The sequence below is a fragment of the Castor canadensis genome, chromosome 3 (assembly GCF_047511655.1).
Source record: "Castor canadensis chromosome 3, mCasCan1.hap1v2, whole genome shotgun sequence".
In the NCBI taxonomy this organism is placed as follows: domain Eukaryota; kingdom Metazoa; phylum Chordata; class Mammalia; order Rodentia; family Castoridae; genus Castor; species Castor canadensis.
In genome coordinates this window covers 39155779-39173305 of record NC_133388.1, presented here as the reverse complement: position 1 = coordinate 39173305, position 17527 = coordinate 39155779, and the positions used below count along the sequence as shown (strand labels likewise).

Below are 17527 nucleotides of genomic sequence, written 5' to 3'. Positions count from 1 at the left end.
ACCCTCTTACACTGTTGGTGGGAATGTAAACTAGTACAATCACTCTGGAAAAAAATTTGGAGGCTACTTAAAAAGCTAAACATTGATCTACCATTTGATCCAGCAATACCACTTTGGGATATACCCAAAAGACTGTGACACAGGTTACTCCAGAGGCACCTGCACACCCATGTTTATTGCAGCACTATTCACAATAGCCAAGTTATGGAAACAGCCAAGATGCCCCACTACTGACGAATGGATTAAGAAAATGTGGTATCTGTACACAATGGAATTTTATGCAGCCATGAAGAAGAACAAAATGTTATTATTCGCTGGTAAATGGATGGAATTGCAGAACATCATTCTAAGAGAGGTTAGCCTGGCCCAAAAGACCAAAAATCATATGTTCTCCCTCATATGTGGACATTAGATCAAGGGCAAACACAACAAAGGGATTGGACTTTGAGCACATGATAAAAGCGAGAGCACACAAGGGAGGGGTGAGGATATGTAAGACACCTAAAAAATTAGCTAGCATTTGTTGCCCTCAACGCAAAGAAACTAAAGCAGATACTTTAAAGCAACTGAGTCCAATAGGAGAAGGGGACCAGGAACTAGAGAAAAGGTTAGATCAAGAAGAATTAACCTAGAAAGTAACACACATGCACAGGAAAGTGATGGAGTCAACTCCCTGTATAGCTATCCGTATCTCAACTAGCAAAAACCCTTGTTCCTTCCTATTATTGCTTATACTCTTTCTTTAACAAAATTAGAATTAAGGGCAAAATAGTTTCTGCCGGGTATCAAGGGGATGGAGGGGAGGGGGGGAGGGCGGAATGGGTGGTAAGGGAGGGGGTGGGGGCAGGGGGGAGAAATGACCCAATCATTGTATGCACATATGAATAATAAAACAATTAAAAAAAAAGAAACGGTTCTAATAGAGCTGAAGGCATGGCTCAAGTCATAGAGCACCTCTCTAGTAAGCACAAGGTCCTGAGTTTAAACCCCAGTTTGACAAAAAAATAAAAAGAGAGAGAGAAAAATGGTTATAATTTAATCTGTGAAATTTCTTCATTTTAGAACTTGCCAAGGAAGAACTGGTTATTTTTTAGGGAATGAATTCACATTATTCTGCATGGAAGCACTTTTTAAGAAGTTGTTCCTCTTAGATGACCTACTTTTTTATTTTTAATTCTTTTTTATATTGTTTTCTCTACTCTCTTCACCTGCTACCTCCCCAGCACACTCACTAATGCTCATTAAGGGAGCCTACAGATTTACCACTAAGCCTTCAACTATGGTATATCAAATAGACTATAAATTCCACTTCTCTCGTAGAGGCTCCTTGTGGGTATTTAGAGGACTGGTGAATTTTATTCTTCCTCTCTAACATTTTTTTTTAATGTTTTTGAGCTGGCAGAATGTCTCAAGTGGTAGAGCACCTGCCTAGCAAGCTTGAGGCCCTAAGTTCAAGCCCCAGTGCTGCCAAAAAATTAAATAAACTAAAAAATATTTTAGAGTAGTTTTGTAGTATGCATTGCACTTTTCTGTTTATTACTTCATTACATCTTACTAAAGATAGTTCCCCTGTAGTCCACAATCAACTTTTGGATTCTGCAAACTCAGTATTTGACCTCACCTAAAATCTTATACCCTCTGTAGGCAATTTTATACAACTTGGAAAAATGCCCTGACATGATCAAGTAACATCATATTTTAATATGCAGTGCTTAGAAATGTAAACGTTACCTCCATTAATTCAACCAGCTTTCTATTGAGCAGGGATGAACAACAGTAACATTAGTCTTTAGACAAGTAAACAATCAGCAGCCTTTAGATAACTAAACATCTACTTATTTATATCTACTTTCTTTAGGCAAATATCAGTGAACACTGTTGGAGCCTCTGAGTCTTCCCTCTCTGATATTTTTGACATTTTCTCATACTAATAATATGTATTCAGTTACTATGTAACTTATAGTAATTATGTAGCAGTCTGACTGTCTTGGTAGATGATAATTTATAAGGATGACCAGTTTCTAATAATGATAAAAGTGAGAGTAAACCAGTTTAAGGATTATTTCTTTGGAAAATAAGCTAGTTTTTCCACTTTGGCTTTATTAGAATTCCCTTAATGTGAAAAGTTAATTAATTCAATTCTGAGATTTCAGTTTTACTGAAAAAAAAGAAACTATCATATCCTATTCTTTAACATCCCCCCCCCAAGAAAACCTCATCTAATTCTTATAAGACATCACTTGAAATGGAAGTGACATATTTAACACTCAACATGGTATTGCCCTTTTCAAAATTGTCTTTAATATAAAAATAAGGTAAAAGATCCCCCAGACAAGTAAATTTCCTAGTGATAGAAAATGGAGAACTGAGAAAAGAGAAGACAAGATTTTCAAATTGTTTTGAACAGAATTAACATGCACAGCAAGGTTTTATTAAAGTATCTGCTTGCCAAAGAAAATAAGATGTGTATGGTTGCAAAATGTTTAATTTCTTAATATAGGCAGTTTTGAGCATATTTTAGAGACTACTTCAAAGCAATTTGTGCAGTAAAAGTGATACTTTTTAACACAAATCTTTGTGGTAGTACGCTTTAAAGGTTCTAAAAACTGATTTATCAGTTTAGTTTTTTAAGGATAGATGAAAAAGAGTTTATATATGCATTCATTCAGTAAACATTTATTGAGTACCTACTACATTCTGCTGTGCTTGGTGCGAAAACTGCAGAGAAGAACAAATCTATTAATAAGGTTGCTTCTTACTCCTCTACTTTGTCATCTTCTCCAGTGGGCCACTCTAACTTTGTACTCTGAAACTTCATGCAGAATTTGACACTAGAGAATGCATACTTAACAGTTGCTACTCACTGGGCAAGACAGAGACAGAGACTTCTGGGTTTTACTTATAAAATAACTGTTTAAAAAAATCAGTGCTAAAATAGTTGTTTAGCCAGGCTTGGTGTTACACAACTGTAATCCCAGCACTTAGGAGACTAAAGCAGGAGGATCACAAGTTCAAGGCCAACATGGGCTATAATAGGAAGTCCAGGCTATCTTGAACAGAAGACCTTGACTGAAAAAACAAAACAAACAAGAACAAAAGTTTTATATGTATATCTCCGAACAAAAAAAACTGAAGAGCAGGATGTGATAGCATACATCTATAATTCCAGTACTGGGGAGGGTGAGTGGCTGAGTGAAGGAAGAGGTTTGTCAGCTTGATGCCAGCCTGTGCTATCTAATTAGATCCTTTTCAAAAGAAATGAAAAAAGAAGAAAAAGAAAAATAGAAACAAATCAATGAAATATCTTGGTTAAAGATAAATGTGGACAAGAATTTTGAGTTTTAAGTTTTTATATCTTTTATGGTGTTGCTATTTGGCATATATGTGAATAGAGAGAATGGGGAGGCTTGTTCAGTAACAATGAAAATGGAATAATAAGAGCAAAAATCCAAATCAGAATACTGATCTAGTGTTGATGCCCTCTTTAGAGTATAAAATGTGTAGCTGTTATAAACAGTCTCACGTGTAGTTTCCTAATGTTATGCCAGTGAAAATCAGTGTGCTACGACAGGAAAAATTTTCCAGTGTTCTGCTTTCTCCCATCAATGAGCATCTTATCAGCAAAGTCATCTTATGGTCTATTTGATCAAGGGCGTCATCTCTGTTATGGAATTTTTTTTCTTTTTAGCAAGGTTTTGTTGTTGTTTTATCACAAGGTTCTCCTTCAAATAAACTTGAGCCTTAAAATGTGTCTGCTTGCAAGGCTATTTGATCTGGCAAATGTATTGGTGATGGAGCCACCTAAACCATCTGAGACCCTTACAATTCTCTCATTTCCTCTTTAACAGTGTTTTCTTTTCCCCTCTGCAAAACCAGGCTCGGCTTCCCTCGTGCTCATCTACCTATAGTGTATCTGAGGTATATTTTGCACGTGTTTTACTACATGATCAACAACATGCTCGCACTCACCATTTTTATTTTATTTTCCTTTTGCCTTAATTTATTTTGCCTTGCACTTGGCTGAAAGGGATGAGGGTATCAGAGGGGGAAAGTCACCTGTTTTAGGGGGAAACTTCTATTTTTTATAATGCCTTGTTTTCTAAATACCTTTTCAGCTTTGTATCACATTGAAATGGCTAATGCCCAAATAGCCAACTTAATTGTTAGCACCACCTTAAATTTCATAAAGATTCCTTTGAACCAGGTTACTAAACTCATCTTAGATGAAGAAAAATATTTCAATTTGTACACCTATATGTCTGATTCTGATAATTGAAAATTTGCATTAACTTAGTGATGATCCATTCCCATTAATCAAAGACATAGGAAAGCATCCAGAATTATTAAATGAAAAAAAAAAGGAAAAGCAGACTCTGATTCCTCTAGTTTTATGTAAAATAGAAGATAAATTTCCTTTTAAAAACAACTAATTAGGCTACTTAGTTTCCTTGTATTTTCAATAAGATTCTTGTAGTCCAGATGAGTTTATCAACTGTGAGAATCATGTTCTTTTAACAAAATGTTGAAATGAAACTAAATCTATATTCTCATCATTTTTAGAGGTTTAACTTCTGTTTTTTTAAAGCAGATATATTAAATATTGTTATCAGACTTTGAATATCCTATCTGTTAAGTCTACTTTCCAAAGAAGGGACACTGTTGAGTAGGTGAAAGGAAAGCATATATGTAACTCAAAATGTGACCAAAAAGTCACGTTCCTGTAGCTCATGCCTGCAGTGCTAGCTACTCAGGAGGCAAAGATCAGGAGCATCCCAATTTGAGACCAGCTCAGGCAAAAGGCAAGTTCCTGTCTCCACAATACCCAACACAAAAAAAGGCTGGTGGAGTGGCTTAAGTGGTAGAGTGCCTGCGTAGTAAGCAAGAGACCCTGAGTTCAAACCACAATACTGCTCCCTCCAACAAAAATGTAATTAAAATAAAAGGACTTTAGTAGCCTGTGAATTTTAAGATCTCAATTTTTTACTTTATAACATGTTTCTACTCATACTTTATGCAGTTACTGTTATAATAGCTATCATTTGCAGGCCAGTATTGTCAGTTTAATTCTGATCACAGACATACTAACTATGAATGCCATGCCAAAAACAACAGAAAGATAGGACTGTCAAAAATAATCAGGTGGTTTATGCAGAACCTCAGGCAGGAAATCATCTTTAGATTTCGGATTTTAAGAAAAAGCTTTGAAAGATATAGCATAACTAAATCCATAGCCTTAAAAAGTTGAATTTATTGAGTCAATGGAAGAACAAGCCATCTACTAGGAGCAATGACTTGAGTCTATAATCCCAGATCCTCAGAAGACAGATTGGGATGAGGAAGTTTCAAGGCCAACATGGGCAAAAAAGTTAACAAGATCCCATCTCAACAAACGAGGTTTGCATGGTGGTGATCCCAGCTAAGAGAGAGGTGGTCCAAGTAGGTGGTCCAAGACCAATCCCAGGGCTGGCAAAAACATAAAACTTTATTCAAAAAAATAACTAAAGCAAAAAAGCGTCTGGTGTGGCTCAAGTGGTAGGGCACCTGCCTAAGCAAGCTTGGTACTGAGTTCCAGTACCAATATCACACACACAAAAAAAAACTATACATACATATATATATATATGTATATATATATATATACATATATATATAGTTATCCTGTGCAATTTTTTCTTTGTAAATTATAACTCTCATAGATTATTTTCTCTCAAAATTGACTTATGGATTTAATTTTTTTCTTTTTTAAGGCAAGAAAGCAGTCATTCTTTTATTTGCAAAATTGTTTAAAGCATACTTTTAAAACAAAAGAAAAGAAATTAAAATATATTTTCATGTTTATGTCTAAAACAAAACAAAAAATGAAAAAGAAATTTTACAAAGAATTCATGAATGGTGCCAAGAAGATAACTGCAAAGCTTTGAAAACTCCCAAAGTTTTCAGGAGTTTGGGAAAACTTTCAAAGTTTGCAGGAGATATGCTCCCATAACAAACTTTAAGGAACTACCTAAGTTCTTTTTATTTCATTTTTTCATTCACATTTTGGTATTTTAAGCATTAAATAATGCTTGAAATAGGTAGAATAACATGTCTTTTTGTAAGTAAACAGTCACTTCAATCTGTATGAACAATTTAGACTCCCTAAATAATCTTAAAAAGAATATGTACAATAGGCATGTTCCCCTTCCCAACATGATGGCAGTGTTAGAGATGCTGGCCATTCACTACCATAAAATGAAGAGTTGGTTTCTTCTTGAAACAGTAATGGAGAAGCAAAGTATTAAAAAACAGCTACTTATGATATCTATAGACTCTTTTCAAAGAGAAGGTTGATAGCATCTCATCATTACATTTTCCATAGATCTTTTATTAATTCCCTGGGACTGTATCTCCTAGTATAAAAAATATATACACGTTTCTTTCTGCCACTTCATCTGGCAATTCCCCATTTCCCTTGAGAGTGTATAAGAAGTCTACCATTGGTATAATCTTTGTGACAGCATGTGTACAGGAAGGCTCTCTTAGGTTGTAATGTGGAACTAGCTTTTGGGGGGATTGTATATGCTGTGGCACATGGTCCTTGGCAGTCAGCTCTTCAATGAACTCTAGCTCCATCTGGATTTGTTTCTCTCATTGTGACATTCTTTTCATTGTAAGCTTTCTTTATGTGTCATGAAGCATGTCTCTCTTTTGTCATTTGTGATAGAATTTCTTGTCCCACTCAATGTTACATTTCTGTGGTCCCCACAGGTGGTGTTTAATTTATAAAGACCAATAAAATGAAGAACTAAGGAACCTAATACTCATGATAGTCATTTGCACTGAAATAACTTTCTATAATTGTTTCCTATTTAATCTAAAATTTTACTTAAAAATCTTTAATAATTAAAATTTCAAGGAATGTCTTCATGTTTCAATTTTTCATATGGAAATCTCTTGATAAGACTATTGTAGAGTGTAATATTTATTTTGTAGCATCACCATGGAGGTAGCCAAAACTTTCATGGCATGATATCTTCTTTCCCTTACATTTACATCATCTTCACTTACCTCCACTGCTGAAGAAATAGTCTTCAACCCCTATGAAGCACATTGGCTTTAACAGTTACATATCACTATCTTCTGTACCATTCATATGATGAAAAAAACAAGGCTTAATAAAAAATGAACCTATGGTCTTGATGTATGGCTGAAGTGGTAGAGCACCTGCCTAGCAAGCCCTGAGTTCAAGTCCCAGTACCACCAAAAGAAAAAATTAACCTATCCTTAAATTGTGCAAGAATAAGATAATTTTTAATCTCATCTGGCTAATACTGCTCCACAAATGTTACTCCATGTAATTCATTTCCCCTTTGTAAAAATAATTATCTCCTGGCAGAAATAGTGTTTATTCTAACCTATTTGAGAAGCTGAAATATGTAATAGACATAAATCTATTATGCTTCATAACACAGTATCTAAAAAATAAACATTAAAATTGTCATGTTTTTATAAACTACATTGAGCCTTTTAAAGCCTTATCTTTAGTGTCTTAGATTTCTTAGTAGTAAGGTTGATTTAGATAACTTGAAATTTTGAAGCAAAATAATTTCTTTCTTGTTGGGTGGGCAGAGATTGAAATTTAATCATATTTTTATTTAATGCTTAAAAACTTTCAGCTACCTAAAGAGAGGAAGTATTTTAAAGTTGTAATATGTAAAACAGTTGTCCCTTTAACTCTGAAACACTTATTAAAACACTAATTCTGATCTAAAGAAACCTAGGCTAAATTACATTTTGAAATTTTTGCAAATGAAAGGTTCAATTGAATTGCAGATAGTAGATGTTCAAGGAAGGATGAGAAGCATTTCCTTTCTCAAAATAGAAAAAGACCATTTTTTAAAAACACCATAGAACCACAAACTTTAAAATAAAAGAAACTGTAGCCATAAAGATTCTATACTGTTAGGGAATCACCTCAGATTTTCTACTTCATAAATCTTACTTTAAAATGTTTAATATTTATTATTAAATTACTTTAACATAGTTATTTATGATATTCTGCTTTTTCACCCTTGTGTATTATTTTCATGCCAATTATATACAATAGTAAGGAAACTGGAGAGAATATGAGTAAATCTGTCAGAAATGGTATCTTTCAAAAACAGTACAATTGCTATTAAAGTTTCTTTATTCTTAATTTTGATTTTAGAAGTGAATTATAATATATGAATTCTTCTGATCAAAATATGAAAATAAAGTATGAACTGCAAGTAACTGATAGCCATAAAGATAATGAGAAAACACATGATTTTCTCTTTGATAAACTTAATTAAATCATTCCTGAAATGAAGTGGTTGATAAGTGTTAAAACAAGATCATGTACACTAGTATCTACTTGGGCATACATTTTAAAATTTCTATAATAAAATATTTTAAATATGCTATTGTATTTGATACTAGTGAATTGTTGCTTCTATACAATGATCATTTAATGTGAAAATAACACGTAAGAAATTAAAATTTTAAGATTCATGGAATCACCAGATATTCCATGCATGGAATCTAATGCATGGAAATCTAGGAACTTTTTGAGTTGAGTGTCTTAAAACTAATATACAAGATGTATTTCTGAATGGAAGAGAAGGAAGACAGATATATCTTCTCCTTCATGGAGAAAGGAATAAAGAGAGTCCATAAAGTTCTCATATGGAAGTTCAACTTTACATAAATACAGATTAGTTTATCATTATGACCTTATGTTTTCTTTCCAATATTACAGAAAGTTTATAAATGAAGTATATTAATTAGAGGTAAAGCTAATTAGAGCTCAAATAAATAATGGTACATTATAATATCTTCTAAAATAACATAACTCACCTGTGTTCATATTTACATTTCTAGCTGCTATTTTAATGATCTCAAACACAATGTGTCAAACTTAGCTTTCTAAACACCTTTTTTCTATCAGAGGTCATGTTCTTAAACTTACCTGACACAGAAATTTTGTGGATATCTTTTACTCTTCTTTTTCACCTTTGATATCCAGTGTATTGGAAATTTTATCATTTTATTTCCCCTTTGAATTATGTCTTTTCAACTCTTACTTCTAATACATGCATTGAACTTTGTAATCGGGTTTATTTTCAAATCCTGGCATTAGTGAGATAAGTAATAAAATTGACATGTCATATTAGAAGTACTTAAATATATTTGGGAAACGGTGTGTGTTTCTTAATCTGAGTTTCAGAGAAAATTGGTAAGTTATGTAAAATTTGGTATAGTACCTGAGAAACAGTAAGTATTAAGTAAACAAAAGTTTCTTTCTCTTTTCTAACACAGATGCTTAAGCCCTAATCACCTCAAACTTGTATTATCAAAGTAGCTAAAGAATTGGTTTCCCTTGACATAGTCCCATCTTTCCTCCCATGCCAAAGTAATCTTCCAAAGCACTTCTTTACTTATCCTCAGTTCTTTAACTTAAAAAGCTATAAAGCATACCTATTACTTACTGAATCAGGAATAAATGCCCTCTGCCTCTCTTTCCAAGTCTTTCATACTTTGGCCACTCATTTTTCTAATTTTATTTTCTAGTGACCAGCTCCCCCAATTTGAGTATGACTTTCTTGACTTTACCACTGTAAGTTCCACATCCTGGGACTGTCCATTGCATACAGCAAGCATTTCATAAACACATATGACTACATCTTGAGTTAGAACACAATCTCAAATATCCCCTTTATGTTAGTGTCAAATGTCCCTAATATTTGCATGCATTTTTCTAATTCCTTATAGCAGAGTAGGTCAATGCTTGTAAATATTTTAGTTCAACACTGTTCTTACAGTATACTCTGATATTCCATTATAAATAAATAAATAAGAGGGATAACCTGCCCAATCTTTCTTATGTGCAGGTCAAGTAATATCAAATAGTTATTCCTATCTCTACAACTCTTAATTCTTTATTGACCTGTGCTGTGGAGGGAACAGAGTCTCAAATTGTAGGATGACCCGCTCATCCTAACACAAAAAGAGACTGGAAGGCAATTTAAGTGAAAATAGGAGTCAACATATAAATTTCTACTGGACCTTTTTTTAATTGCTCTCTTTCCAATAGTGACAGAAATTGACATCAGAGAGATTTTTATTCTTCTGGACTTATTCCCATCATTCTTTTCTGACATATCCCTTTATGCACCACAGGCTAGTATTTTGTCTTTATTTCTCCTTTTCTTTCTTTCTAAACCCCTTGTCTCGTCTCTCTAGAACGTAATGCCAATGCACACTTTCACAGCTTCCTATAAATTGCAGATTTAAAGAATGCTAAGCAGCTCATAATCATATCTTGTGATACACACCCATAAATTTACAGCTAGTGTAATTTTGAAGATTCAGATAAGTGTCTTCTTGACTATCGGCAATGTAAATTTTCCTTTGCTTACTTCACACAGTATGTGCACTTGGGTACAATGAAATGTATAGCCTTTATTTCAGCAAGTAGAATTATCAGTTTTCTCTGGTCAATTTTTAACCTCTCAAAGCATTCTCTTCTTTAACCACGATTCCTCAACTACATCATAGAATGCTGACAGTAATTTTAGTGGCTGGAAAAAAAATGGTGTCATTCCAGATTTGGGATAAAGAGAAGTTTATTCATTTCTTATAATTAATATAAGTGCATTAGGGCTTAATTCTCTCCTAGAATTAAGACAGATAATACTAATTCTTTCTTTTAAGTAGCTCACTACTTCTTGAAGACATTTATTATTTGAAGCCACATTTATCTTCTCTGAAAATTTTCCCTATCCCCTTTTTCTTTGGATACCTAAAATCTAAATAGGCTATACTTGCCATGTGAATTAAAGATTTGAGCGTGTGAGTCATGTTTTTATTTGAGAGTTTTAAAAAAATATATTGTTTATTGTTCTGAAAGAATCAAGCTTCTCACCATATTCTAAAGATGTTTATACTTTGGCAGTCATTACTGATTTACTGGTTTTCTCACAGTTTTGAAGTAAACTTGCTGAAGATTAATTTAGCATTGTGTTTAAAAGTTTGAATTTGGGGCTAAATTTGAATCTTTGCCCTGGATTTGAAACCCAACCTTGTCCTTTACAAGCATTGTAACCTTAAGCAAGTTAACTTCTATGCACCTCCTGTTTCTGTTAAGTGGGAATGATACCACCTTTTTTGGTACTATGAAGATTGAACAGCTTAATACTGCTTGGTGCTGTGCCTGATATTCAAAACTATTCAATAAATATTATTTTTATCAATTCATATATTAAAGATCCAAATGTAAAGTTACTTTTAAATCAAACAAATTTGTTCAGATTCATTTTTCTGTTACATTTGTCATACAGTAAGACATGTTTGTATATAGTTTTGCTGAATTGAGGGTTAAGCAGACATACATGGATTGATGTAGGAATCTGTCTCTGATTTATAACACAATTTCTTGAGGAAATGCATTTTAACTTCTGATAGAATCTAACCTAATCCAAGGTATTTTTACCTGACAAGTTCTAAATGGTAATAGAATCTACATCCTGATTTTTTTTCTCTGATAACTCCATCTTCCTTAGAATAGTCATTGTAGTGGTAGATTAAGAGAAAGGGAGACTAGAAATTTGGGATAAGGATTTACCCACAGCATGATAAACCAATTTTTATTGGATGAATGTAAAAGCTAGGTGTTTGCATTGAGGTTTTATGTCTATATAAAGTTCACAAACCTTTCTATAGTGTGGTATTAGTCTAGACCTATATATAGGACATTTCTTGCTGCCTCTTCCTAGCACATGCTGATTTTCCTGAATAATTCTTTATTCCTTATTAAGCACTACCTATTAAATACCAGGTCTTTGAGCCAGCTGAGCAAAGTAAAACAAATATGTGACTGACTCAAAAGAGGTGACAATTCCTATGCCATGTCTGTGCTTCATTTAGTTAGACATGGTGAGATGGATTACAATTCTCTTTCCCTCAATTTATCTATCACTAAAATTGGAATGAACTAGTTCCTAAGAAGTGATGTTCTGGTGAAGTTGCAGAACATGGAAGAGATTCCTGAAAAAGCCAATTCATCATGAATGTATCAAACAGAATTTTTAAACTTGTTAAAGTATTAATAGTATAATTTTGAAATAATTGGATCTTGATTATCCTGTGTGCATTTTACTTTCTACATGAAAATTCCATGAGAGGGCAAGATGGGGGGGAAGGGCAAAGGGAATTCCTCCCTCCCCATCTGAAAGTCTTTAAGTCTGCTGAAATAAACTGACAACAGAAAGATTAAGAGAAATGGCATATAAATGTATTAACATGTACATGTGCACAGTAGCCACCCAAAATATGAAAACTCAAAGAAGGGCCAGATATGGAAGCTTCAATACCCTCTTCATATGGAAGAGGGAAATAAGGAGGAGGGGCTGTAGGCAATTTTAGGAGGATAGTAAATGACTTTTAGTTGAAACAAATGTCCTTCCTCCCATAACAGAGAATACCCTTAGAAAAAGATACTCTGGTCTCTTGGGAGAGGTGGTAACAAGTTTGGGAAGATGAAGGGTGAAACTACACTAATGAGCAAAGGTTGTCTCAGGCAGATAAAGTCTCTCAGAGGTCAGTCCTCACATGTTGTATTTAGTATAAATAGGTGTACAACTTCTAGTCTTCTTTTCTACTAGTTAATCCTCTCAGATTAATAAGATTGTAGAGAGGAAGTCCAAGATGATTACATATATTTTGGAAAACCTTCCTTGTGTCTCTTAAGGAAATGTCAGAGAGAGCCCCTGCCTGCACATGGGTAAAGGAAACAAGAGAAGAAAGGTTAGAGCCTAATTCTAAGGCAGCATTTAAAATCTTCCAATTTGCTGTAATTCCAAGTGCTCAGCACGTCATCTTATTATACTTTGTTGTATTATTTTCTAAGCCCCAACAAAAACTTAAAAGTCTATAGTAGATTTTGATGTCCTAAGTGAATATAAATATTGTAATTGATATAACTGTTGTTTTTTACTTGGTTGTTTACCCTTTCAATTGTGCTAACACTACCAGGAGGTCAGAAGTATGTAGTAAGCATCTATAGATATTGTCATTAAGCATATAGAGAATGTTGTTAAAATTAAATGTGGGACATCACTTAATGATTTTATAAATTAGAATATTGTCAATGTTTTCAAAATCATAATTGTAAGCAGAATGGCTTAAGTGGTAGAGCACCTGCCTAGCAGGCATGAGTCCCTGATTTCAAACCCCAGTACTGAAAAAACAAAAAACCATAATTGTATTCAGGCTTCATTCTGAATTTTTTTTTGTAGTACTGAGTTTTGAACTCAGGGCCTACACCTTGAACCACTCTACTGGCCCTTTTTTGCGAAGGATTTTTTTCGAGATAGGACCTTACAAACTATTTGCCTGGGCTGGCTTTGAACTGCAATTCTCTTGATACCTGCTTCCTGAGTAGCTAGGCTTGCAGGCATGAGTTTGTGTTCTGAACTATTAATAGAGTAAATACCTTTGGCTCTGAAAATGAAAGTTATTTAGTTAGGATTCAAAAAAGTTCATAGGAAAAATCAGTATTCTTGGGCCCTGTGCTTTACAAAATAGTCATGGGGGAGTTATTTAAAAATCACCAAAGTATTGTTACCAAAAGAATTTGCTAAATACAGATTTTCCTAGAATAGGTTTACGTTTTTGGAGCCTTTTATTACGTAACTTTAAAAATGTCATAATATTTCTTTAGGCCACATATTTGTTACTAGAGATGGCATCAGTTTTTCTAAGGATTATTTGATGATTTGCCAAGTGCAGACCTCTTTGAAAAGGACAGATAAAGGCAAATATGGTATTACTTTTTATAAACAATACTTACTGTAGAGAATGCAACTTTTCACCTTTTGTGTCTTTCTTCCGCTTTGCTGAATTACCTAATACATATGAGTGGCAGAGGAGAACCTAAGAGACAGCCGCACTCGCAAAGTGGCTCAAATGGTAGAGAGAGCCTATGTGAGGCTCTGAGTTCAATCTATGATTACTGCCTGAAAAAAAAAAAAAAAGGAGCCCAGCAAGCATTACAGGTCAGAATTATTCATATGTGCATAGGATATCTAGTTTGCGAAAATGAATTTTGTCTTTTTTTAAAGTCCACTTAATTTCAAAGGCATATTTTGAGTCCTGTGGAATCTACCTTAACCATACCAAGTCGTTCCCATGTATTTTTAGCCACTGTGTTATCTAATAAATGTTTGCTACCCTTTATAATTATAGTAATCGTTGTCCAAAGTGGCTTAATTCATAATATTCACAGAATTAATAATCCTAAGTATACTATACCTGTTATTCAAGATTTGGCAATATCTTTTTAAAACAAATCTTATTTTTATTCTCATTTTAAATCAGAATTACACAATTAAAAACTATAAAATGATGTTATTTTTTCTACATGGTATTCCATCATCAGAAATAGATTAAGCTAGAAATAGAAATGTATGGTATTGTCCTTTCCATTAGCTTTGAAAAAAGTCCAACTTGTATAGTTACAGGTACATGATGTCAGAATATTTCATAAATACATTTTTTTTTTTGGTTGCACTGACTTGTCTTTAGCCTAAATATTTTGGGAATCCAGACTCATTTAATTTTCCAATGGTGTATTTTATATCCATGAATTAAGTATCAATACAGTGACTGATAAATTGAAATCACATGAAATCTTTGGAATATATGTGCTGGCATTATTTATGGATCTGCCTTTTAAAGTACTTTTGACTTAATTTATGTGTGATTTTTGTATTAGAGAAAACAAATTATGAAACACATTGAGAGTTATTATATAAAATAATATTGTATTATAAATAGAATTGTATATAGATAGTACTTGAGAAGACTAATACTCAAATAACCTGGAGTTGTATTTTTAAGGAGAAAAATATCAAGGAAAAAAAGGAGGGCAGGAAAGGATGGAGAATAGAAACAAGGAAGAAAATTAGCTATAGCTTTTTGTTCCTTTTTTCTACTTCACTATTTAAAGAATAGGTCACTTGTTCAATCTTTCTCATATTACATAGTTGAGGAGCAGAAGCAGCAACTTATAGAACAAGGGTGAATTCAGAAAGTCCTTGGGGATATTTTTGAATTCATGTTCCACGAAACCCTGAATGGAATTCAGATTTATATGAACCTTTTTATAGCCATAGTTTTCAATTATATTAGCAATTTTCCTCATCCTATTTCTAAGTGTGCCTTGGGATAAGAAAAGAAGGGTTTATTTTTGAAATTTTTTCCATGCCATTCTGCACTTAGTATTGCCTAGAGTCAAAAAACTCAGCTTGCTGTTATTTTTTCTCTCTTTAACAACTTGCTACTATACTAACACATACCAATTAAATCCAATTCTGTTTGGGCTACCATGCTTAAGTGTTCTTTTGAAAAGCATGGCATGAACTAATGCATGGCTCTCTGAGGATGCTGTTGTATGCATATGTATTGAAAGAAAAATTCCTATACTAATCTAACCCCTTCAATTTAATATTGAAGCTACAGATAAATGAGTTTCTGTAGTGCTTGACAAAGAAGAAAATTCTAAGAATAAAAGTGGAAACTGAAGTTTAAAAAAATCATCTTCTATAGTCAGATGCTGCTTTGTTAGTCACTGGTACTCCTTAGTTGTGAAGTGTAGCCATCACTTCAAAGAATGCATTTTGGTCAGAGAATAGGAAAGAAAAAAAAAAAGATGCTAGTGAGAACTGAAAGAGATTGTATGTTGGGTTAACTATCATTTATACACTGGCTCAGAGTTGAAAGTACTTTGGGTCAATTTAAGACTGGTTTTAATTGTGATACCATAAAATTTCACAACACAATCATCCAGCTCAAAATATTCAAACATGACAACTCGCAACCCATGACAGTTCTGAACTTTAATAAACTTTAAAATTGCCTTTTTAATATTTTAAATGTTTGTTGGTAGCACTGGTTTGATGATCAGATGATTCATACCCTTTAAGAGTTCTATTAAGCATTTATCATATTTTATATGTGCATTTTTGTTTCTAGAAAATAAATATTTTTTGGGTAGGAAAAAACTTTTGCCTTTTTTTCCTCTTTCACTATAGTTTCATCTTGAAAAGACAGAAAACAAGTAAATAGTCCTGAAACTGGTCATTTAATCTTTATATTTCTAAATCATTTTTCTGGAGGATGAGTTTCTAAATTTTATTTAATTTATATCATAATTCTTCCAGAGAAAATTGATGTATGATAATCAAACCACATAATTGTCATTAATTCTGTCCTTTAATGAAATAAACATAAAAATGTTGTATGACTGACTAGAAGCTTACAGTCATTTAAATTTCCTTTATAACTAACAAGTTTATCCAAAACCTTACCAATTCACTGGTTTTTGTATGCATGTTTTAAGAGTTCAAGGAATAGGTCAAAATAATCTGAGGTTATTTATTCAACCTCAACTGCTGCCACAGAGCAAGAGTCTCTAAAGCTATTCTTATTGTTATAGGCCACTGTAACAATACTACATGCCCTGATATACATTCTACCACTGAGCTGCACCCTCAGACCTCATACCAGCATTTGTAAAGTGTTCTTAGGCATGGAAGTACCATTCTTTTAATCCACTGTCCTATCACTTGCATTTTTAGATATACCTGAGCTCCATTTAAGGCTCTGGTCTAAAATGGACCTCAGCTAGAGAAATTACTTGACCTCACCTTTACAGAATCTTCTAGTAATAATATATCATTGCTTTAAACTGTGTCTGAAATCACTTTGGCTTCCTTTGAAAATACCCTGTCCACAAAAGAAAATTTTGCTACAGCTCTTAAGATTAGTCATGATGTTGATCAAAATGTCTTCTCTCTAACACACACATACCTTTTTTCATTTTATAAGCTATGCCATTTGGATTTTGCCTGTTTGACATTAAGAGACAATTTCAAGCTAGGGATGGTGTTTGTTCTTAAGGACTGCCATGTATTTTGAAGGAGGAAGTAAGAAACATGAAAAGGAAAATAATTTGTATTAGAATCCCCATTCCATTACTTATTATTTTGTCATTATAGTTTCCTATACTTCGTTTTCCTGTGCTTCTTTCCCCTTTCTTTGTGTATGTCATTGTTGTTCCCGTTAGGAATCACTGGTCATCTTTATCTCTAGCTGTTTCTTCTTTTCAGTGAACAATAACCCATTTCAGCCATTAAGAAAGAAGATGAATCCTTACAAGTATTGTTAAAGTGAATTTGTACATCTGTTTACTTCAAAGGAACAAAATTGGATATGCATGGCTGCTTTAGTATTCCAATATACTGTGCCTAAATTCTAGGCCATACAGCTCACATGATTCTGGGAGAGCTAGTCTGATTAAAAGTAGAGTAAACAAATTACATATAGCATTTCTAATTATAAAAATCCTAAGTCATATTGTGACTATGTCAAAAGACCTTTTCCAGCTTAGTTGAGTTCAAAGATAAAGTCTACCAGGCACCAATGGCTCATACCTGTAATCCTAGCTATTCAGGAGGCAGAGATCAGG

The 17527-nt window shown here is 33.3% G+C and overlaps 1 protein-coding gene across 18 annotated transcripts in view; it reads left to right on the top strand.

Moving 5' to 3' along the window:
* Window positions 1-17527, top strand: part of Gphn (gephyrin) — a 571921-nt gene that overhangs the window by 394500 nt on the left and 159894 nt on the right. For 4 of the 18 annotated variants that reach the window (XM_074067752.1, XM_074067749.1, XM_074067760.1 and 1 more), the window contains one exon: window positions 3877-3918. The exons of the other annotated variants lie outside the window; for them this stretch is intronic. In XM_074067752.1, coding sequence (XP_073923853.1) covers window positions 3877-3918 — 42 coding nt within the window. The remainder of the gene's footprint in view (window positions 1-3876; window positions 3919-17527) is intronic. 18 annotated transcript variants of the gene reach the window in all.